Genomic DNA, 25,097 nt, shown 5'->3' on the forward strand with positions numbered 1-25,097 from the left:
AGAACATTCCTTTTCCAGCAGCTGGAAGTAGACTGCAGTTTAAAAAAAAAAAAAAAAAAAAAGTAGAAAAAAATAGATCAGGAAATAATAAAGTGCTGGGCAGATTAGCTGGTGACAATGGATGTTTTCTGCCTTCAGAAGCTAAGAAGCAAAACCAAGTAGGGTAGATAAGAGCTGCCACTTTCCAGCAGCCAGGGGGGTGAGGCTGAGTGTGGCAAGTGGGGAATACAGGCTGCTGGGTGGAAATGGGTGGATAAAATGGATGTGATTTGTGACACTCTTTGGGAAGGAGCCACCATGGCACACTGTCCAGCCAGCTTTGCAGTCGGCCTCCTCTGGCCCGGTGATACATTTCAATGAGAAGCATTAGACTGCCATAAAAATTCAAATGATGCACCACAAAACAAAATTATACCATTTGGTAGTAACTGCCAGTTAGCACTTTCTGGTCAATATGATCATCATCGTCACTTAATTATAGGCTTGTTTGTGGGAAGTTCAGCCTTCTAAGAGTTCTACTTTTGAATATAACACAGCGATTAGAAACAGTTATTAACAGGTTGGTGCCGTTATTCACCCCGAGTCCCTAAAGGAGAAATTAGAAATCCTGTTTGAAGATGAAATATGACCACTAGAGGATGCAGTCAAGATCCTGAATGAGTGAGGCATCCTATTCCTCAGTCATGCACTGCAAGGCCAGCCAGAATATAGAACAAATACTTTCTGGAGTATTTGGGTGAATAAATGACAATGCAGAAGTTGGGGAAAGTTCATCAACAAAGTAGTATAACTAGGATAATACAGAAGTCAACCCACAAGCCCAGCTTTTATTTAACTTTTACTTCTTTTGCATAGTTTTTGTTTTCCTTTTCCTTTGTTTCTCCTTTCCCTACATTATCTGTTGTCTTTCCATCCCTCCAATCCACACCCTACTGTTATCCTTTACTGGTGGTTCTCTTCTCATGGGACAGTTAATAAGCAATTCACTCTGCTGGTTGAACCTGGGATACACCTGTTATGAACACTTCCGGGTACCTTAGATTCAGCTATTTATTGAACATATTCAGTAAAAAAACATAATTATTTTTTAAAAATCTTTCTCTCATTTCATATTTATTTGCTTACTACTTTAGTCAATTGATTTATTTGTTCCCCATCCATCCGGCCCTCAGCCACAAACACTTGCTTAATCTTGTTTTCTCTCTCATAACCACAATTACTCACCCACAACCAGTAGATCATCCTTATTTAGGAAATTACTTGCAATTTGGAGAGGGCAAAAGGGATACCAACAACAACAACAACAAAGTAATCCAGGACCAAAACAGGAACTGCTGGCTGTTAATTGAGATATCGGTGATGTAAAAAACCCCAAACGAACCAAAATCAACCCTTGAAAATAATATGTTTTTTTAAACAGACTAGAAAACAGATTCTCAGTGCTGCTCATCAGTAGGGAAACTTCTCTGATAAAACACAGGGAAAGGTGATTGCCCCTGTGATTATCACAGTGCCTTTGAATTAAAGGTGAGAAGATTGTTTCAACTTGTCCATGTCTTGTTTCACTAATAACTACTTAATTTTTTTAAATTGTATTTTTCTCTATACCCTCCTTTGTTTATGGTGTATGTATCTGTTCCTTACATCACACCTCCATAAGTCAGGCTTTTCTAATGTATTTATGAATATTTATCTAATTTCGTTGCTGATACCTGCTATTCAGCTTTGTCTGAGGCCTGGGTTTTGCAATTGAAATCTTCACGTGTCTTGACTTCATTGGACAGAGGAAAATCACAAGGGTCTTACTTCATAAAATCAGTACAGAATTAGACCTCTGTGTAGATTAAAATACTAAAATATATGACATAAAATATGGAATATACAGTATCAACTGATTAATGTTACCTCTGAGACATAAATTTTTCATTTTTCTTTATTTCACAGTTTTAATGCAGAATGTTGCTAACCTCATTTTTGTGTTTAATTCTAAGTCAGTTGTGAGGCAAAAGGTTGATAATGGCTAAATTCAAGACATCCAACATCAAAAGAAATTTTCAACATTTGGACAAAATAAAACCAGGTGTGAATAAAATATCATATTGCAATAGTAAGTGTTATTAAAGCCATTAAAGTGCATTTGAATCGGGTGTTCTATTCATTTTTAAAGCTAACGTTTGTAAATGTGTATGGGCAGGATACTTGTAAATTTAAAACAGAGTATTCGGACTTACTTTGGAATCTGTAGCACAATCCTACTGTGTTTTGGTGATACATAATAATTCATAATTTGTCTTTAAGCAGGGGCCATCCAGTTTTTGTTTTTGCATGGTATTCTTGTTGGTTGGCATATGTAGTAAGAAAAAAAATGTTACGAAAAAAAGATATTTGTTGCATTCTGGCATAGGTATGTAATGTCTTTGACATCACACTTAGTTACATATCCTCAATATCTGTTCTGACAAACGGTCTTCAGGATTTTTTTTGTAATTTGCTAACTGCTTTTAAGTTAGAGCTGTTGTATTTCCATCTTGTCCTTTTAATATATGTGGTGACAGTGCGAGTCTCAGACAACCTTTCCGTAATTTTGAAGGAAAATAGGAGAAGTTGTATTATCATTTCTGTCTATGAAATTTACTTCTGAAGTGAATGCCATACATATTTCTGAAATGAATGCCAAATGTATTTTCTAGAAGGGAGTGCCATTGAAAGCCAAGGAAGGCAATTTATACCATGCATAATAATGATATTAATTTTTATGGTGTGTATAAGTTACATTTTGATTAGTTTTTTGCATGATTAAAAATTTGCAAAGCCTTTATGGCCCCCAGGAGCCTACCTGTAATAAACAGCTCTCACCTTCCAAACCATAAAACAGGTCTGCAGTACTTGAACATTACAGCTAATTGCCTTGCTACATCAAAGGGAGCACCACAAGACTGAGAAAAATCACAGAAGGGGGGGTGGGGAGTGAGGGGCAGTTTCACCTCTAAAGGTTATGTGTTTGTGGCTTGGTGCAGCCCTGTAAAGTTATGGCCTCAGAACTGCTGTTTGCGATTAAGTTGATGGGGAAAGTCTATCCCGCAATCTCTCCCTGCTGCTGACACAGAGTCTTTGTTCACATTCAGATTTCTCAAACTGTTGCCAGGGTCAGGCTGAGGTCAGACACCACGATGATGTATAGGAGAACATGTCTGGGAATTTCTCTCACACTTAAAACACATACCAGAAAAACAGGAGAGCACCCTGCAAAAATTGTCTGATGAGACCCAGATGATACTGTAGCTTTTCTTTTAGTACCTTCATAATTTTCTTTCTCTTTGCCTGACACACACACAATGTTTTATTAATGTGTGCCACGATAGCCCTTACAATTTTATGTCCCCTCAAGATAAGGACACTCAGTAGCACTTTGACACTTCATTTTCCAGCCCAGGGGGATTGGGCCAGTAAATCTAGTAAAAGAAGCAATGCGTCTGTTCCCAAGGATGAGTCGAAAAGGGATTGCCATCGGCTCCGTGAGGCCACGGGGCCTGACACTGGATACGAGCCTCATGTGTGCGCGCTCAGCATCAACACAGCCCGAGCCAGGCATGATCACAGGCGCGCAGCATCCCGCGCCGTGCTCCCCGCCACCCTGACAAACACAGCCCCTCTTCCAGCTGCAGCAGGGATACCTACCATGTTTGATTAGCTATCAGCGTGGGAGGAGGCGGGGGACTGCAGGGAGGAGAGCGCTCACACAGCATGAGGGGGCTTTCCATTCGCATGGAAATTTTTTTTTTAATATGCAATTATTTTTAAAAGAAGGGGCCATCTTTCTCCCTGCATTGTTCCAAAAAGTGGACACACATGCTTAGTCCTAACCTATTGTATTTCCATGTCAATGCAAAACACATTGATCTGCGGTCAGGATTTTTTTGAGGGGATATGGGGGAAGGTCGGTTTCCAAAATTGCAGCTGTGTTTTTCTCTTCCGATTTACAAAAGGTTTTGCAGAGAGTTGAGAATCAGATAGGTTTGCCACATCGATCTGAGGGCTGTTTGCCTAGGCATAGGGTTTCAGTGTATGGCTGGCAGTAAGGCAATAGGCAGCAATTTTTTTGTGCTCAGCTGCTACATATGACAGAGGATATTTCATTCGGCTGTCAGAATGTTATTAATAAAACATGGGGTGCGAAGAGGGCCACTATTTCCCCTTTCAATCACTATAGCATTTACAATGAAAATTTTATGCAGTGTGTAATTTTCAGTTAATGCTTGACACTTAAAATGTCGGTAGCTGCATTTTGTATGGTTCCTGAAGGGTTAATTGTATCATGTTCCCTGCATAAAAGCTCTGCTTATCAAAAGTGAATAGAAGAGTGTATGCAAATGTGTGTCTGTGACCTTTTGCCTTTCCAGGGTTAATTTATATGGTCATTAAAGATTTTATGAAATTGAGCGGCCTGGTGCTTTGAATCCCATTTTACCTTCACCTCCTAATTTATATAATTCCTACCTGAACAGGGAAATATGATTCTTATTTTTGTGTGTGTGTGTGTGTGTGCTGCAATGAAAACAGCATGCTGTGCTGTAGGGAGTTGCAAGTCTGGTTATCTGGCATTACTCAGATTGCTAAAAATTCATTAAAATGTGACATCAGCACAGTGAGAGACAAATGATCACAGGATGAAAAGGAACAGTGGGCCTTTCACGGATTAGTGCTACACAGCCCCAGCATAGAAGCTAACTGCATAAACAGATTAATCCACCAGTAGCAGCATAGCTAAGATTTACCGAATAATTAAATGGGCTTGAGTTACTGTGAAGATTTCCATGTAATCTAGCTGGTGTGAACACGTAAGTGAGGTGTGGGTAATGCTGCTTCCTCAGAAGCCGTATACCAAGTTGCATCATTTATCCTGAATGGCTCCCCCTGGAGACAAAATTTGAAACTTCTCCCGCAAAGCCAGAGGTTTATATTTAATACAGTACCTAATACCTAATACTTACTTACTGCAATTAGCGGGATACTGCTGCACTAATAGGATTTATATTTGAGTTCTCCCTTTTTTTTTTTTTTGGCTCCAAGATGCATTTTTACATGTGCTTGCTTTTGTTCCAGCCTGTGGGGGGTGTGTGTATATGCGTGTGTGTGCATGCATGTGCATGTATTTTAACACAAATCATTTCTAGCCAAAGAATATGAAATGACAGACTTTAAATCTGTCACACTGGGGGAAAACAGGTACTCTTGTAAAGACACAGTCAGGTTTTGAAATATTGCAAATTATTTAGAATTAATGTCCAGCCTCTTTAAAGCACTGTTCTTTCCCTTTTCTTCCCCCCAACCCTTCTTCCCCCTGTTTTGCCACCCTCCGTTAGTGCTGTTCTTATTACAGGACATATTTTTTAACTGCTGTTAACTGGTCACTGAGTTCCTTTCCTGAGATCTTTTCTGTGTTTGTCCACAGAAGAACAAGCTGAAGACACAGAGGGGTCTGCTAAAAGTACATCAGTGGCTGTGGCTGATGATAAAGACTCAAGTGAGAGAGACAATAGTGAAGGCAAAAAATCTAATAAAGACTCTGGTAAGATGCTAGAATTTTGTTTTCCCCCTTTTTTAACTTATGAAATGCCCTTTCATTTTAAACTGTCCCACTACTATTCATTGCATGTACATTTTGCATGTGATTTCTATCAGTAGCCTCCCATTGACCTATTTTTAATCATAACCATCTGACAGGATAGATGCGGATAAGTTGAAGAATATTACAGGACGACCAGTGAGATTATTTTTTAATCAAATCAGTTTGTGTGCTTGTAATTTTTTAAGCGCCTTTCATTAATCTTAGCTGTACTTGTGATTCCTCTGATGGCATATTAATTTTTCATAAGCATAGGATTAGGTACCACTTGAATTTTTTCTTCAATCAGGTTTTGCCCCCCTTTTAACCCAGAGAATGTGGGGTTTTTTGTTATTATTTTTTGCTCTTGCTCACAGATTAGTTACTCCCAAGAATCTGGCCTCTTCCTGGGCATTTATTTGAGGCATTTGCAAAAAAATACACAAAATCCAGTGAAAAAGTTTACAGATGATTCAGCCTAAGAAAGAGGAAATATCATTGAAAACGGATTATGGGTTGGGTAATTTTGATCTCCTGGAATAGACAAAGCCCAGTAATGAAAGCTACTGTCTTTGAAAACAAAACCTCTATGTCATGACATTTACTTGTGCACAAACAAACCCAGGGCCAGCATCTGGTGTAGATACCCAAGGCTTTTTCTGTGTTTGATTTGGCAAATATGTGACTTCACCCATGCTTTTTATGTATGAGATGGAAATCTATGGTCACAATGAATATTACATTGGCTACTTTTGCCGCACGCTATACCTAGTTACATTATGTTGGATTCACTGAAGCAGAAGAAGTGCTGAAACAGGTTGAAGCCTATTAGTTTCAAGTAGTCATATATCTTTTCCTTGTATGCTGATGACAGCAGCATACAAAGGAGGTTGTATTATCCATAAAGACGTATACTTGTAGAGAAAATACCATTTTACATCTGAGTTTCTTTACACCCAAATTTGCCCGTACTGCAATTTGCTCTTTACATATGAAACATTTTTGAATTTATTTCCAAAAAAAATTATAGATGGCCCTTTCTATTTCAGAATTCAATTCAGAAGACTGACTTAAAGATTAAAGCTTCCTTTAAGTTTGCTTGTTGATGGGCTAAGGTCAGTACCCATCACAGTTTACAACCTCAACTGCTCTTCAGTCGCTTTATTTTTTGAGATCAAGAGACTGAGGGAAGGCTGATGATGACAAGGATGATGTTGAGCAAGAAGCTGTGTTGTGGTTTAAAATATATATTCCCCTTGGCTGGCTCTCTGACTTGGTCAAAATTGTCTGCAGTGCACTAAAGCCATGCTCCCAGGCTGACACAGATCCTAGTTTGTGGTCTCCTCAGGGACTGGCCTGGACACTCCCTAGGAGAGGGGTGACAGCCACTTGCAGCCTGCATTTCCTACCGTACACTTTGCCTAGGGGACAGTGTGAACCACTTCAGGGAATTTATAAGCCCTCTCTTTTTCTTAAGTTGGTCCATTTATAGTTTTTTTGGAAAGAATATGGTATTAAAGATCCAGAAAAAAAAAAAAAAGGAAAAAAATGGAATCTAGAAAAAAAATACTGAAGGGGAATTCTCAAAATTCCACCAGGATTAGCCACTCATAAGGGCCAAGTTTAATTAGGACAAACCTATATCCAGATGCCTACTGGGTGCACTACAAAAAAACAGCATAATTGTTCTGCATTCCCGTGCCAGCAATTACACAAATAACTTTGCAGTAAGATTCATATAAAAACAAGGGCTGAAATACATGATTGCCTTTGTGCTTTGCAGAAAATAGTTTGTACTGTAAAATCCTGAATATTTTAGAAACTTTTATTTTTCTAATCTAAATTAATTCTGCATATGTAACATTCCAACCATCATCTTAATTTCCACTCATCTGACAAGTATTTCTAATGACTGCATAACTGCTTATGTGTAATTGAATGTTAATTTGGGCTTTCTCCTGAGTTGAATGTTGCAAGTCTTGCCAAAGAAATCTCAGGAAAACCAATAAATTAATCACAATACTAACAAGTTAGACAGGAAAGTGGTGTGACCCTTCTTTAGCACAGAATCTATTAGACAAGAAAGGATTAACATGTATTTAGTAACAGTGTGTTTGTGTAAGCTGTTGTGCTGCGTTGCTTACCTTATCTCAAGGAGTAGAGCTTTCAAAATGAGACTTGGCAATATGCAAGTTATATTTGTTGAATATTCATTCAGAATAGAAAAGCCTACTAATGCTTCATTTATATTGTCATTTAAATCTAGTGCCACTTTAGATTAATTATAACCCAAATTACAGCTCTATGCAGTGCAAGAATTAATATGGAATTTATCCAGATTAATACATTTGCATTGAAAATGTAATATGTCTCTGCCATGGCTAAGGGGAGCACTTTTTAATAAGGTAGTAAACATGAGGAAGGATGGAAATTAACCTTCATTATTGCAATGAAAATTATCCTTTCATTCTACTCTAATTAGAAAGAATACTCTACCAGTAATTATAATTTTAGAATTATTTTGAGTCTGAATAACATCATCTGATGTGTCAGAAGTCTTAAATTATGCAATCTTTATCAAATACAAAGATACTTAAATAAGAAAATAGTGGTTTTATCATGGCTTTTCCTGGATTTTTTTCTCACTAGTAGATGTACTGTATTAACTTTCTCCCTCTTATTAGTCAATAAGCACAAACATTTTATTTTTCTTTTGGGGCTTCAAAATATATTATGAAGGTGATGACATCTGAATTGCAGTGAATTGTGTCATTTTTATATTAGTAATCCTACACAAGTTAAATAATAAATTCTGCTACTGACAGGCAATCATTGACTAGTCTATTCCATGGCACTTATTTATAATTAAACTTATTTTTTGAGCTAAATGTATTGAAATTACATTATTCATCTAAAATAAGCTGCGTATTTTATATTATAAAAAGAATTGCAGTTGTGTTTCACAATTGCAAAAAAGCGCCAAACCTACAAATAATGTGTCTCAAGAATAAAAAGTGAGTATTTAAAACATGAATAACCACTGGATTTAGTCTTTTCCTACAACTGCCTGGTAAGAATGGCATGGCAGTGGAACATCTAGCTATGAAAAGAGTGCCACACAGCATGCTCAAGACTGTAACATTTTCTCTCTCTCTTCTCCTTTGATACCCTTTCTATAAGACCAGAGGTGTTTACAGCTTTTCTACAAAAGCTCCCTAAAACAGCAAATTCAACGTGGAAAGCAGAGCATTGGTATAGCGAGACAAGGGACTGAGCTGTAGTAGCTGGATCATTGCATAAAAAGCTGAACGCTGCTTTTGGCATGTTCACTGTGGCTCGGGGACTCTGATCTTCACCATGCGTAGGGGCAAGTGACTCCCCAGTGCCAGAGGGCAAAATCAGCCACCCTTTTTCTATTCTTTAAAGCTCACCAGAAGTTCCAGACTCAGTTACATTACTATTGGCCAGATGCAACTTCAGTCATATAAGAAGTAACAGTGTTTGGGGTTGAATGAATCCAGAGCCAAACGACAACAAAAACAACAAAGCCTCTGTAAACTTTGACAGTTTATATAAATATCGTAGTAAACATTGTAAAAAGCTGTGCTTTGTTATGCATTTATTGACCCCAGCACAGTGTTTTATAACTCTATGGTTTTATTATATTAACCACAAAAGAAATTTAACCAAAAAACCCCCCTTGTTTTTATAGAAACAAGAACTATGTGTTTCATGAGTATTATAGGCCCTTTGAAGTAATTAAGTTATTCCATCCTGTGGTGGAAGATGATGTGTAATATTAACCTTGTGTGTGCCCAGGCGCACACAGAGTGCACTTCAAGATAAATTTCACTAGCAGTTAAATATCACTGCCAAAACACAGTTAGATGCATTTCCACAAAATTTTGAAGGAGAATTTGGTTCATAATTTCTGTAACAACCAGTTGAGAACAATCTAGTGTGATGAGGGGAAGAGAAGGTGGAATTTTTTCATTTTGTGTTTTAAATTCAGCTTCCAGTATAGCAGTGTCCGTTAACATCAGCTGAGATTCTGGTCCATTTGTCTTTAAAAAGGATATTTTAAAAGTGACATATTAATAAGGTAAGAAACAGTAGAGAAGTTTTTGACAGTTGGAAATGAAAAGAGGTTAATAATTTGAATCTGCCTTTCTAAAACCCAAGAAATAACCTTTCTCTCTTAATATCGTATGTCACTGTTTTACTTCCCATAATTCTCACAGTTGAAATACTTGAATAATATGTAAATATAGATAGGCCAGGGAGTACTCTATTAATAGTCATAAAGCAAAGTGAGTAATAAAATGGTGCCTTATGTGATTTCATCACTTAGATTTTACCTTTAAGCATAGGGAGTCCTTTGGTTTGTTGGCCCAGCACTGACTGAGCAGTCTAAAAGAGGCCTCCAGGATCTGTTCCTGAGAGTGCAAAAATTCAGGGGGCTCCAGAAAGGGACTTGTTCAGGTGATAAATCAATGATGATGAATTGGTAATATTGAATAGGGAAATACACCATGAATAAGCTTTAATTTGAGCTAGAACATGCAAAAATCACTGGCCTAAATTACACCACAAAGAAATAATTAACAACTTAGGTATGAAAATCAGTGTGTGGGGAAAGCACCATTAATGTATGAGTCATAAAATATGTTTTATGGGTTTTTTTTAAAAAAGTGCCCTTCAGAAAATGTCCCTGTATGATTCCGTTTTCAATTGGTTATTATTTTACCAGGAGGATTTGATATTTACCTTGAAAACTGTTCTCTTATTTTGCTTCTCTTTAATGTTGTCTTTATAAGATCACTGCACAAAGTCTATATGAAAATAATAACAATAATAAAAAGTTCTTGATTTTGTGTTTTCTTTGTTCATGTTTACTTTGTTGCCAAAATGTCCATGACCTTATTTTTAAATTAATCCTAGGTTATTGTGCAATGAGGTGCAATTTGTTCATTTATATGAACCTTATGTGGATTGAAAAAAATCAAGATAAATCTTCATGCACAGCATACAATCAGATTACCCCTGGACTATATATTTACGTTGGGTCTGATAGCAATCAATGGTTTAGCTTCATTGCATTTCAAGATGTATTTGCACCCAGTGTCCAGTGATAGTGTCCTCACCCTGGAAATAATTTAGTTGCAAATTGACTGGAAGATGGTGAAAATTGAAAGTTAAAATTAGAAATACTCATAATAAACAGCAGAAAAAAGGTCAGATGATGCCGCACTATGATGAGATTGGAATGGTTGGTAAATGAGGTTTTGTGTTTGTCGTGAGATGTATGTGACATGCCTACCCAATGCTCTTGTAATATCCAGCCTAGCAGAAGAGATTATCTGGCAAATTGACGCTGGAAAGAATTTTCTGATGGACTGGGAAATTAGAATTGCACTCTTTTCTTTGATGTGTGCAAGACTGGGCCACATTACACAGCTAGCTCAGGCATAATATTAAATATAGTATTTAATACTTAATAGTACAACTATCTATAGAAAACAATTATATTCTGGTTTTGATCACAAATGCCAGACTATAAAAATTCACAGTGTAAACATCTAAAGCAATCCCAAATGACTGATCTTTGTATATAATTAATATTAAGTTAGCTCTGAAATCCTATTCTCCACAGTATTTCTTTTAAAGCCTCGCTATATTTAGCTTCAGAATAGTAACCAGGCAGGAGTTATCAAAACAGCACAATAATTATATTGCTCAGACAGTTTAGAAAAGAGAGAGGGTAATTAAACAGCAGCAAATTAATTATTTTGGAAAACAGGCTTTTTAAGCAAAAGCTGATTTGTTTTAATGTAATACACAAATTCATACTGAGCTGCTAGAGAAAGAACATTATTGATTAATCTTTAAAGGCAACCTAGGGTTATCTAAACAGTAGAGAAGAGTCCATTTTGAAATGTATTTATAGAGTATCAAGGATAAAAGCGTATTTTCACCTTTGTGCGTACCAGAGTTGTTTTATTCAACTTTATTTTTCCTCAGAGTTTAAAAAACAAGCAAGCAAACAAAAAAAGACCCTCAAAGACAATACAGACCTTTGAAGTCAGAGCCTCTTTTAAACCAGGATATTTTAAAGTTTAAAATATGTTCTTTAAAAATTATGTTTTCAAAACAGGAATAGTCACACCAGAGAAGGAACCAAAAGTGAACACTGTGGTAGGGGCACAACAGCTTCTTCTGGCAAAAGAAGAGGATGGTGCAGCTAAAAAATCAAAGCCTCCAGAGGACAATAAATTTTGTCATGAGCAGGTAAAAGGAAATGTAACAATTTAATTGCATTCTAGAACTCTTTTTCAAATAACACAAGAATGAAACAGAGATGATATGCTGTTAAAATAGCTATATCAGCAAGTTATAAAAAGCACATTGACTAATAGCCTGCATCTTAACTTGATTTTTTTCCAGTTCTATCAATGTCCTTACTGTAACTACAATGGTAGGGACCCAAATCGTATCCAGATGCATGTCCTGTCACAGCATTCAATGCAACCTGTTATCTGCTGCCCCCTCTGCCAAGATGTCCTCAGCAACAAAATGCATCTCCAGCTTCATTTGACCCATCTGCACAGTGTGTCCCCTGACTGTGTGGAGAAACTGCTCATGACAGTAAGTGCTCCAAATACTGCTGCACATGCTACACAAACATACTTGGGCCTGTGTGCAATGTATTTGTTGTGACGTAGTATTCAGGTAGCCTGAGGAGGGGAGTGGGTCAGGACTCTTAGGTTCTCTTGTCAGCTCATCCAGTGACTGCTATCCCTTGGGAAAAGGGCTGAAGGTGGATTTCACAGATGCAAAAAGCCTCTAATTCCTCATTGACATTAACCTTGGAAAGGTCAAGCCAGTCCATGTCTCTAAGTGCATGACTTTGAAAGTTTGGTCTAATAATATCCAGGTCTCAGAAGTATTGTGACTTCCATTTGTAAAATAATAGGAACTCCCTGAAGAATGTCGTTCCCAAATGTAGAAGGATTCCTGTGTATACCTCAACTGTGCATTGCATTACCTGAAATTCTCTGTGAAGTAGCAGTTCAAATATCCAGTCAAAACAATGTCAGTAAAACCACAATCAGGCCTAGTATGTATTTGTTATTAGAGCACAAATTCAGTTACAAAACAGACCTCCTGAGACACACTGACTGGTTGCCGTGCCTTCTTAGATGGAAATGTACTTGGAAATCTCAGTGATCCAACTCCTTGTGTACTTATTTCTGTATCCATAAAAGACTCCTTCATTTATATGGTTGTGGTTATAGACCTACCAAGTGGCAAAAATATTAGAAAGAATTGAGAGCTGTTGACTGAAAGTCTAGAGTTCTTTGTGCTTAGAGCTGATGAGCAAATACACACTTGGGGATCTTCTTTTCTTTTCCTTGGTTTTCTACTAATTAGCTCTGACAGACCATGTAATTTTGGCCCACTGAAAGGAAAATGCAGTAGAAATTTAACTTTCACAGACCCTTTTAGAAAAATGGAAAAATATGGAAAATCTCCCCCTCCATTTTGAGCAGCATTAGCTTTCTTCTCAAGTTCTTCATGATTCCCTCTATGCTAATAATGAAGCAATTTTGAAATCTTTCTTCATCGGGTGCTGGGGAGTTGTCCCAATGTTTCTGAGAGGGGAAAAAGCCCCAATGTTTCCCAGAGAAAAAGACTGTAAAACATAATCTGCATAATTGAAATTGTCATCGTTACTAACACTAATATGCTCTGTCCATAATTGAACCCTCTGACAACAAAATAAATAGTATTTATAGCAAATTTTTCTTCTCTGGGACATTTACAGTTCTCTACATAATTTTTTTTAAAAGTCCTTCCCTCCCAAGTAAACTCAAAGTCATTAGTCCTATGAGAGGGTGCTGTTAATGCCATGTTTAAATCACAAATATACTAAATCCAGGGGTTTTTTTAAATGTTTAGAATATTTTTTCCAAGAGGCAATTTGTGTGTGTATATATATATGTAATTCTTATGTATCCAGTGTTAGAGGAACAAAAGCTATTTCTACTCCTAGCTGATAAGGAATGTAGCTTCCATTACTTATTTACAACTCAGAAATCTCTTCTGTGCATAATCTTTCTACCTCTGCATGAAGAAAGTCCTATGCTTCTGTTAGAGAAGAGGAGTTGCAGCACAGTGTGTACTGATTTACCCAAGGTCCTTTAGACAGAATCTGGCAGTGCAGGAACTTGAACTTTAACTTGCTGAGACTTAATAGAACAGTCCTATATTTCTGATATGAATATGTTTTAAGGATCAAAGCAAAATATAAACATGACATTTTGAACAAATATTCATGTCAACTCAGCTAAACCAAGTCCTACCAGACTAAGAGTACATCTTTCAAAGACTTCTGTCTAAATTTGAAAGTGTAACACAACAGGTAAAGCAATCTGAAGAAGACACATAAGAAACTGAAGGCAAGAAAAAGAAAAAATCTAATTTTAAATGGAAATACGTTGTTACTTCTATATTGGAATAAACACAATTTTCTTTCAATGTTCATGGAATGTCCAGCATTTGTGTAAAAAAAAAATACAGGTGAAGAAAAGTGGGAATGCCCACAGTGAAGGACTGACTGGTCACCATATCTCAACATGATCTTTGTCTTTGGAGGATATCCTAGGAAAATTTCCCTGATAAATCTGATGACCCTGGCAAAGTCACCGAAACCTTCTTTGTGGTGATATTGAGACCAATGGAATATTGAGTGCATATAGTTTTGTAGCATCCCCTTATTGTGGCTTATTTTGAGTTGATTCTCCACCAAGGGACACATTATGCTCTGGATTGTGATTTTTCAGAAACCATTATCAAGGACTGAATCAGGATCCTGATTTAGTACTGACAGTCATCCAGATATGGTGGATCTTTTGAATTATAATTTTATACTGTTGTGTAGTACTAAATAGTGGGACATTTTCTGTAATAATACCATATTCTTGGTTTTCAAAGGTTCCTGTACCAGATGTCATGATGCCCAATAGTATGCTATTGCCAGCAGCTGCTTCAGAGAAATCTGAACGTGACACACCTGCAACCATTACAGCTGAGGGATCTGGGAAATATCCAGGTATGCAAGAAAAAGCCCAGACATGTCAAAGCTAGGTATGGGCAATTCAGAAATAAACTACTTGTTACTTAGTAAAGGGAATCTTTTTCTGGCTTGCTTATAGCCACAGACGTAAAAAGATAAATGTAGCAAAGGGTCTGAATTTGGATGAGCTAGTAGAATGCACATGTATGCCAGACTGTTTGCTTTTGGTGGAGGTAAAATCAAACAGCAGTGCCTAGCCACTTTGAGGGCAAGATCCTCCTCGTTTAACCAGCAAATAAGACCCAGTCCCAAAAAACAGTGACACTTTAACCATTGATGTGGAATTTTAGGTAAGTGATTTTGTCTTAATTTCCTTAATTAATAGTAGGTTTCTGATCCTGGACACTCACTGTATTATGCACTGGTAAACTTTGCTACTTGTCACAGCATGCCTCTCCCTCTCTTCTCCAACCACTATCATCTTCTTTCTAATCATCTGTCCTACCTATTGTCCCCATTTTTCTACTCTTTCCCTCTTTCCTACTGTTTATTTCTATTTCTTGTTTGGTGCTCCCATTGTACCAATAAACTCCTACCTTCTGGCAAAGGAAAGCCGTATGCCATTGCTCGGCCAGATGCCACTGCCAGTTGTGTATGGGTTTTTTCCTTTTTTTAACCTCCTGTTTGTCCTCCTTTGTTTTCTGGGACAAGGACAGGTTGTTATATTTTGCTAAGCCGAAACATGGCATGCTAGACGCCTTTCTTGATTTCTGATGAAAAAATAAATTAAAATGAATACTGTGTGCTTTCTCTTCTACTTGTGTAAAAGACACTTCACTTTCTTTAATTAGGTGAAAGTTCTGTGGATGAGAAAGGTACCCCTGGGATCGATGAATCAAAACCTGGAATGGAAATTAAGACTGAGGAACAGAAGCCACCTAAGGAATCTACTGAAACACCAGATTGGAATAAGAGCAGCAGTAAAGATACAAAGACCACTGACTCTATGACAGACCAGCTAAATGAGCAGCAGAAGAAGCAACAGCTGTCTGTTTCTGACCGCCATGTCTATAAGTACCGTTGTAACCATTGTAGCTTGGCTTTTAAGACTATGCAGAAGCTTCAGATACATTCCCAGTATCACGCTATTCGGGCGGCTACCATGTGTAGCCTTTGCCAACGCAGTTTCCGTACATTCCAGGCTTTAAAAAAACACTTGGAAGCAGGCCACCCTGAACTCAATGAAGCTGAGCTTCAGCAGCTGTGTGCATCTTTACCTGTCAATGGTGAACTCTGGGCAGAAGGTGAAAGTATGGCACAAGATGATCATGCACTAGAACAGGAAATAGAAAGAGATTATGAGATGGACCAGGAAGGTAAAGCAAGTCCTGTAGGAAGCGATAGTAGCTCTATTCCAGATGATATGAGCTCAGAACCAAAGCGGACCTTACCTTTTAGAAAAGGGCCAAATTTTACTATGGAAAAATTTCTAGATCCATCTCGCCCATATAAGTGTACAGTGTGTAAAGAGTCTTTCACCCAAAAGAACATTCTCTTGGTCCACTATAACTCGGTGTCCCATCTGCATAAACTCAAAAAGGTTTTGCAGGAAGCATCAAGTCCTGTCCCTCAAGAAACCAACAGCAGCACTGACAACAAACCCTACAAGTGCAGCATTTGCAATGTTGCATATAGCCAAAGTTCTACACTGGAAATCCATATGAGATCTGTGCTTCATCAGACCAAGGCAAGGGCTGCAAAACTAGAACCAAGTGGTAATATAAGTAGCGGAAATAGTGTAGCAGGGAATGTTAATAGCCCCAGCCAAGGAATGCTAGAATCTATGAGCTTACCAGCAGTTAACAGCAAAGAAACACACTTAGATGCCAAAGAATTAAATAAAAAGCAAGCTTCTGAATTAATTTCTGCTCAGCCTACACATCACCCACCCCAGTCACCAGCACAACTTCAAATGCAACTACAGCATGAACTGCAACAACAAGCTGCGTTCTTTCAACCGCAGTTTCTAAATCCAGCTTTTTTGCCTCACTTTCCAATGACACCAGAAGCACTGCTCCAGTTTCAACAGCCTCAGTTCCTTTTCCCATTCTATATACCTGGGACAGAATTTAGCTTAAGCCCAGATCTGGGTTTGCCTGGTTCTGCCACTTTCGGTATGCCTGGAATGGCTGGTATGACAGGATCACTGCTTGAAGATTTGAAGCAGCAGATACAAACTCAGCACCATGTTGGCCAAACCCAGCTACAGATACTGCAGCAACAGGCACAGCAGTATCAGTCCACCCAACCCCAACTTCAGTCCCAAAAGCAGCAGCAGCAAAGTAGTAAGCTGATGAAAGCAGAGCAAAATACCTTAGTAAGTACAGACTGCCAGCTGATAAAGGATATGCCATCATATAAGGAGTCAGAAGAAGTTTCTGAAAAACATGAGAAGCCAAAGCAAGAATTTACTAATGAGAATGAAGGACTAAAAGAAAACAAAGACATGAAGAAGCCAAAATGCTCAGAACCAGCCATCCCACCACCCAGAATAGCTTCTGGAGCAAGGGGGAATGCAGCCAAGGCTTTGTTGGAGAACTTCGGGTTTGAGTTAGTTATCCAGTACAATGAGAACAGACAAAAAGTGCAGAAAAAAAGCAAGACTGGGGATGGTGAAAACACAGACAAACTGGAGTGTGGAACCTGCAGTAAGCTTTTTTCCAACATTCTTATTCTGAAGAGTCATCAAGAACATGTGCATGGACATTTTTTTCCATATGGAGCGTTAGAAAAATTTGCCCGACAGTACAGGGAGGCATATGACAAACTTTATCCAATTTCTCCATCTTCTCCAGAAACACCACCACCTCCGCCACCACCTCCTCCACCACCTCCTCCTCCTCCTCCTCCAACTCCTTCTCAGCCTTCTTCAGCTGGAGCTGGAAAAATTCAAAACACAACTCCTACACCTTTGCAAGCTCCACCACCTACACCTCCACCACCACCTCCTCCACCACCACCTCCACCCCCTCCACCACCACCACCATCAGCCCCACCTCAAGTCCAGCTTCCCGTTTCACTTGATCTCCCACTTTTCCCTCCAATTATGATGCAGCCAGTGCAACATCCTGCACTGCCTCCTCAGCTCGCCCTCCAGCTGCCACCAATGGATACTTTATCTGCCGATCTTACCCAGCTTTGCCAGCAGCAGCTGGGATTAGATCCCAATTTCCTGCGGCACTCTCAATTCAAGCGTCCACGTACAAGGATCACAGATGACCAGTTAAAAATCCTGCGGGCTTATTTTGATATTAACAATTCTCCAAGTGAAGAGCAGATCCAAGAAATGGCTGAGAAATCTGGTCTTTCACAGAAAGTTATCAAGCACTGGTTTCGAAATACGCTGTTTAAAGAACGACAGAGAAATAAGGATTCTCCATATAACTTCAGCAACCCTCCTATAACCGTATTGGAAGATATCAGAATAGACCCTCAACCTTCGGCTGTAGAACCCTACAAGTCTGATGCATCTTTCAGCAAGAGGTCATCCAGGACTCGATTTACTGACTACCAGCTTCGTGTCCTCCAAGACTTCTTTGACACAAATGCTTATCCAAAGGATGATGAAATCGAACAGCTTTCAACTGTGCTTAACCTACCTACTCGAGTTATTGTCGTATGGTTCCAAAATGCACGACAAAAAGCTCGCAAAAGTTACGAGAATCAAGCTGAAACTAAAGACAATGAGAAAAGGGAACTGACGAATGAGCGTTACATCCGAACCAGTAACATGCAGTATCAGTGCAAAAAGTGCAGTGTGGTTTTTCCCAGGATCTTTGATTTAATTACACACCAGAAAAAGCAGTGTTACAAAGATGAAGATGATGATGCTCAAGATGAAAGCCAAACTGAAGACTCTATGGATGCCTCTGATCAAACAGTGTATAAGAACTGTACAGTTTCTGGCCAAAATGACTCGTCAAAAAGCCTGACAGTCACTGCAGCCAGCTCTGGCTCTGGTTCTAGTACTCCTTTGATTCCATCACCCAAACCAGAACCTGAGAAGGCTTCTCCTAAACCGGAGTCCACAGAAAAACCAAAACAAAATGAAACCACCTCTAAGCAAACAGATACAACTTCCCAAAGCACCAAACCAGTACAGTCCACTCCAGTAACATCTTCTGACCCCCAGCCCTCAGCTTCTCAACCACCGCAACAAAAGCAATCCCAGATTGTAGGGAGACCTCCTTCTGCATCACAAAACACACCTGTTCCTTCCAGTCCATTGCCAATTTCAATGACTTCTCTACAGAACAGTCTACCTCCTCAGTTATTACAGTATCAGTGTGATCAGTGTACAGTTGCCTTTCCAACTCTAGAACTTTGGCAAGAGCACCAGCACATGCATTTCCTAGCAGCCCAAAACCAATTTCTTCACTCCCAGTTTTTAGAAAGACCAATGGATATGCCCTACATGATATTTGACCCAAATAATCCTTTGATGACTGGACAGTTACTTAACAGTTCTCTTACTCAGATGCCACCACAAACTGGCTCATCACATACAGCACACCCTGCTACAGTTTCTGGTTCCCTGAAACGAAAACTAGATGATAAAGAAGACAATAACTGTAGTGAGAAGGAAGGAGGAAACAGTGGAGAAGATCAACATCGTGACAAGCGTTTAAGAACTACAATTACTCCAGAGCAGCTGGAAATACTCTATGAAAAGTATCTGCTAGATTCCAATCCCACCAGAAAGATGCTAGATCATATTGCACGTGAAGTGGGACTGAAAAAGAGAGTCGTGCAAGTCTGGTTTCAGAACACAAGAGCCCGAGAAAGAAAGGGACAATTCCGTGCAGTTGGTCCAGCCCAGTCCCATAAAAGATGTCCTTTCTGTCGAGCTCTGTTTAAAGCAAAATCAGCTTTAGAAAGTCACATCCGCTCCCGACATTGGAATGAAGGAAAACAGGCCGGTTATAGTTTGCCTCCGAGTCCTTTAATATCAAATGAAGATGGAGGAGAAAGTCCACAAAAGTACATATTTTTTGATTACCCATCACTGTCATTAGCAAAAACTGAATTATCAAGTGAAAATGAATTAGCCTCCACTGTATCAACCCCTGTTAGCAAAACTGCAGAAATGTCACCGAAGAACCTTTTAAGTCCTTCTTCTTTTAAAGCAGAGTCTAGTGAGGATATAGAAAATTTGAATGCTCCTCCTGCTGACTCTGGATATGATCAAAACAAGACTGACTTTGATGAGACTTCATCAATTAATACAGCAATTAGTGATGCCACAACAGGGGATGAGGGGAACAATGAAATGGAAAGCACAACTGGCAGTTCAGGGGATGCAAAACCTGCATCACCCCCCAAAGAACCAAAACCGCTCGTGAATGACACATTACCAAAAGCAGCAACTACACCTACAAATGAGAACACTGATGATAAATTTCTCTTTTCCCTAACAAGCCCTTCAATACACTTCAGTGAAAAAGATGGCGACCATGACCAAAGTTATTACATTACTGATGACCCTGATGATAACGCCGATCGTAGTGAAACTTCAAGCATAGCTGATCCAAGTTCACCTAACCCATTTGGAGCTAGCAATCCCTTTAAATCCAAAAACAGTGATCGGCCAGGCCACAAACGTTTCCGAACACAAATGAGTAACCTTCAGCTTAAAGTTCTCAAGGCTTGCTTTAGTGACTACCGAACTCCAACCATGCAGGAATGTGAAATGCTAGGGAATGAGATTGGTTTGCCCAAACGTGTGGTTCAGGTCTGGTTTCAGAATGCCCGGGCTAAAGAAAAGAAATTCAAAATTAACATAGGGAAACCATTCATGATAAATCAGACTGGACCTGATGGGACAAAGCCAGAATGTTCTCTATGTGGCGTGAAATATTCTGCACGTTTGTCCATAAGAGATCATATCTTTTCCAAACAACATATTACAAAAGTGAGAGAAACTGTGGGAAGTCAGCTAGACCGGGAGAAAGATTATTTAGCTCCTACAACGGTTAGACAGCTGATGGCACAGCAAGAATTGGATCGCATAAAGAAGGCTACTGATGTGTTAGGATTAACAGTACAGCAGCCAGGCATGATGGACAGCAGTTCTCTTCATGGTATCAGTTTGCCAGCAGCTTATCCAGGACTCCCTGGCCTTCCTCCTGTTCTTCTGCCTGGAATGAATGGTCCATCCTCCTTACCTGGATTTCCACAAAGTTCAAACAGTAAGTCTATAAGGGGATGATTTTCTCATTTTATTAATTTGATCATCTTGCACAGTCACCATCCCCTTCTAAGGCAAAGCATATTATGCATTTGTATCATGCTTATTAGACTGTCGTGGATAGCTAAAAAGTACTCCTGTGAGGTATACTCAGTACATTTCTCTACTGTTGCTGTAGCCTGGATGATATATCTGACTTCTCAAAAAAAAAAAAAGAGAGAGAAATATTTTTAGCCCATGCTAGGTTTTTCTAACAAAAGCAATAGAAATATATAATTGTTACACTTATTTGTTTGTTTTGAATGATACTCTTTTTGTCAAAACATGGGTTAGAATTTTGTATGGAAATTTTTGTATGCAAATATTTAATGTAATATCTCATGAAGCACAAAATAGATTCTCACATTATCAGTTCATCAGGCAATTGGTTCACCCCTTAGACCACTCCAACCTGTTGTTTAATCCAGAATAAATATTTAACATAAAATGCTGACCAGGACCCTCTGTTATATTTCTGAATAATTGCTTGCTAAAATATAAAAGGGTTTGTTGAAGGTGATTTGTAAAGGCAGTTTCAATTGTAATCCAAATTCCAGGAGTTTATAAAGTCATTGCAGACATGTACCACTTCATTTGGGCTTGCACTTTTAACAGAACATCTAACTCATTTTACTGACAGTTTTAACTCTCATTTGACTCTGGGTTTTGCTCACATTGGAAAGCACTTCTTCTTGCAATAAGTTTCACTGATGCTAAGGAATCAAGTTTTCTGCAGCATGATTTTTTTGGTCCTCAAAGAATGAACCTAATTTATTTCTTGAACTAGGCTCCAGTTTTGCAGTCTAGGTTCATTGTGACTGCAGCCTTGCAGACTGAAGCTCTCCCATTCATCTTCTAGCTTTGCATATTCGTATCAAATATGTGCAGAGAAGAGTTAGTAAGCTGGTTAAGACCCCTCATCTCATTTTATCCAGTAATCCCACTTGCTGTTGATCTCTAAACTTTGCTTTAGAAAGCAACACACTTTGGCACATAAAGTAGAGGCTTAATCACCAGTGTTATTAGACATACTGAGACTGTAGCAATGTCTTCTCTACTACCCAGGTCTACTTTGATTGATGATGATCATGTTATTGTTTCCCTAAGTGGTGGTCAAAGCATCTTGTTTTTCTCTTCATTGGATCAGAGAAGCTTTCCTTCCACAATGGAGTCTCTGGCTGTGTGCCCTCTGGCTTTTGTCAAATAGTTATTGGCACAGAGATTGCATATAAAGGAAATATAAAGTTGCTGTATTTCCTTCTTAATGGCATACAGTGTCCTGGTCCTAAAATGGCTGGTTGTTGTTCATTAAAATTATAGATATGGTTTCTCTATATAACTTTGCTGAATAGCTTTGGCTAGGTTGACCTTCAGGTAAAAAGGGCTTCAGAAAACTCAGGCTTTATCTATACTGCTAAAAGAAATTTATTTATATACTGCTAAAAGAATATATTCTTTTAGTTCAACACCAGGAAGTTCCCGTGCAAAGTGTGTCCGGGGAATGATCATGGACCCATGGTAGCCTCTCAGCTGTGCTCAGGAGTTGTTTGTGAGGAGGCTAGTTGGCCCAGGCCAAAACAGTGTCCGTAACCATTCTTACTGTTTAACTTTACAGATGGTTTACTCTCAGTTTCTGGGAAATGTTCACTGATACTCTTTAACTCACTAGTATCAATGTAGCCTCAAAGTCTGTAAATTGTCCTGTTAATAATACAAAAGGCATGATTACAGGCCAACTGTTCCATAACAATTCCATATTCAGATTTTCTAATTTTCACCAACTATCTCTTCGTTGATATCATGCACAGTGCACTGCCAATTGAGATGGATTTTTACCCTCTTTCATCTTTCATTTTCTTAAGGTTAATTAGCCCATTGTGGGCAAAGCCCTCTGTGTAAACCAGCTACTAGAATCTTGTTAACTTTCTCTTCTGCCATATGCTAAATACCCCCTACATCCCCCTTTTGTTGCCTGGAAAATACTTGCATACATAAATCTCCATTCCCTAATGATACATAATGGAGCAGTGATAGTGAGTGGAAAGAAAAAAAAAAAAAAGATTATTTTAATCATTCATCATAGAAAAACAGTAATGTACTTAGATGTGCTCCAGCATGTACTCAACACTAGTATTTTCTGCACCTAATTAACCCATTTCTATTTTCTTCTCTACCCTGCTCTGTCTGATAGCTCACATTCATATTTGATGCTAAGAACCGTTTAAGAAGTATCTTTTTGGAAGCAAGCTTCCAAGCAAGCTTTTCCTTGGCAACAGCTCTTCTAGCAGCATGTGTATTTTCAGCCAGCAGGACAATTGCTCTGCATCATTCTTTACATGAAGGATTTGCTGAAGCTCCCTGACGGCTCACTATCTTACAGTTCAAGTCTGCTTCTTGTGAATTCCCCTGCAAGTGTGTAATTTCTTCTCTCTAGGACCCAAACCCAAAAATGCACTTCAGAAAAAGCCTCACTGGGATCCCTTATATTGAAATATTTACTTGTTTTCACTGATGCTTACAGGGTTGGTAACTGTTTCTCCTGTAGCAAAGCCTATCCATTCTGTCCTACACGTTTGTTCAAGGGACAATGTTAACGTTAGTAAGATCCTCAATTTGAAAGAATGAATGTGTTTACTCAGACAGGGAACTGTTGAAACCTAATCGTAAACATCATACTTAATATTCTCTTTTGTGATTCTCTTTCCTCATGCTAGACAAAGAAATAACCCTGATTAGTTTCACTGGTTAATACGAGTTTCTAAGGGATTCCACTTCCATGTTCGTCCATCCGGAATTTTTTACGGATTTCCAAAATACAGAAAACTCAGCTAAATTTTGGAAAATACTATGCTTTTTTAAATGCAGTACTTGCTTTTATAAAAGGTTTGAAATGAAACACTTGAAAATAATGCTAATTCACAAAAGATGGAATGATTCAAGCTACAGTTCATTTTATCTTCTTTATATAGTGCTTAAACTAGATTATTATTTGTGAATATTATTAGATTTTGTGAAATAAGATAGCTTCATTTCTGAATAAAAGGATCTATTAACTTTAAATTCAGTTATTTTTTTCTTAAACAAGTGGGTTTTAATGTCAGAATTATTGTGTAGTTCTGAGATTATGTCACAATCCTCTCACCTGTGGGATACATTTTTCTAGATAATGTAATTTTACCATCTTATGGGCATCAAATGCTGAGCAAGGTCTGAAAATTACTGCAGTGTTTGCTCAGCATAATTCCTAATAAGGAGTTATTTGGTGGAATTCTAATTCATACAGAAGTTTAGTTCCAGCTCATCTTTGTTCTTCAAGCTCCTTATTTTCTAGGTGACTGTAGATAGAAGAGTTCACCTGCTGTTTTCATCTGTTCTTAAAATCCACATTCTCTTTTTTTTTCTTAGCTTTGTGTTTTTGCCTATGATCCCTTGCAGAAAGCTAGTGCTTCATCTTGCTTCTAGCTATTAATATTGGTTCTATGAACCTTTTAATGTCATCATCATTACCATAGGTTCTTTGCACATCACTTAAGCCTGTGCTGCCTTGAAGATTCACAGCAGCTTTTTCCAAGAATGCACACATCACTGGGTAGTATGTACTTAGTGGGTTTTGAAATCTTATCAAGAGAGGAATTTGATTCAGCAGCAATGGCTTCCATTATTATTAGTGCATTAAATTCTGTTCTCTCTTTGCTTTTGGCCCATTGGTAGCAGTTTCATTTTTATATTTTTAGCCCTCCAATTCCTCCAAGTGAAAGAGAAGTCTCTCCTCTTTGATAGCCACTTAAAAGAGTTAGCAGGATTAGAATGTTTGTTCATGATTAGTGCATTTTGCACTCTGTATCTCTCATGTCTGTAAATTGACCATTAGCTTCATCAGTTTTTTTTCATTTAGTTTTGGAAACCCTCAGTTCTACATTTAACTTCCAGTAAAACAAGTGGATTGCACTTTTCTAAAGCAATCTGTCTGGATATTAGACTGAATTCTGTGTATTTCAAAACATTCCAAAGAATATCTGGAAAATTGAATAGATCTTGCTTGTTCTGGGCATCATCAGTGTGCTTAGATTGAAGACAGCAAAATGTACAAGGGTTGAAGACGTTAAGAATAAAACAAAATCGGAAAAATC

General features: G+C 38.4%; 1 protein-coding gene across 4 annotated transcripts in view; it reads left to right on the plus strand.

Annotated features, from left to right (window-relative positions):
* The window catches only part of ZFHX4 (zinc finger homeobox 4), a 149,417-nt gene that overhangs the window by 118,397 nt on the left and 5,923 nt on the right, over positions 1–25,097 (plus strand). For all 4 annotated transcript variants that reach the window (XM_048287246.1, XM_048287249.1, XM_048287247.1 and 1 more), the window contains exons 5-9: positions 5,453–5,569; positions 11,760–11,893; positions 12,050–12,250; positions 14,600–14,717; positions 15,533–20,929. In XM_048287246.1, the coding sequence (XP_048143203.1) occupies positions 5,453–5,569; positions 11,760–11,893; positions 12,050–12,250; positions 14,600–14,717; positions 15,533–20,929 (5,967 nt within the window). The remainder of the gene's footprint in view (positions 1–5,452; positions 5,570–11,759; positions 11,894–12,049; positions 12,251–14,599; positions 14,718–15,532; positions 20,930–25,097) is intronic.

This window comes from Corvus hawaiiensis, chromosome 26 (assembly GCF_020740725.1).
Source record: "Corvus hawaiiensis isolate bCorHaw1 chromosome 26, bCorHaw1.pri.cur, whole genome shotgun sequence".
Classification (NCBI taxonomy): domain Eukaryota; kingdom Metazoa; phylum Chordata; class Aves; order Passeriformes; family Corvidae; genus Corvus; species Corvus hawaiiensis.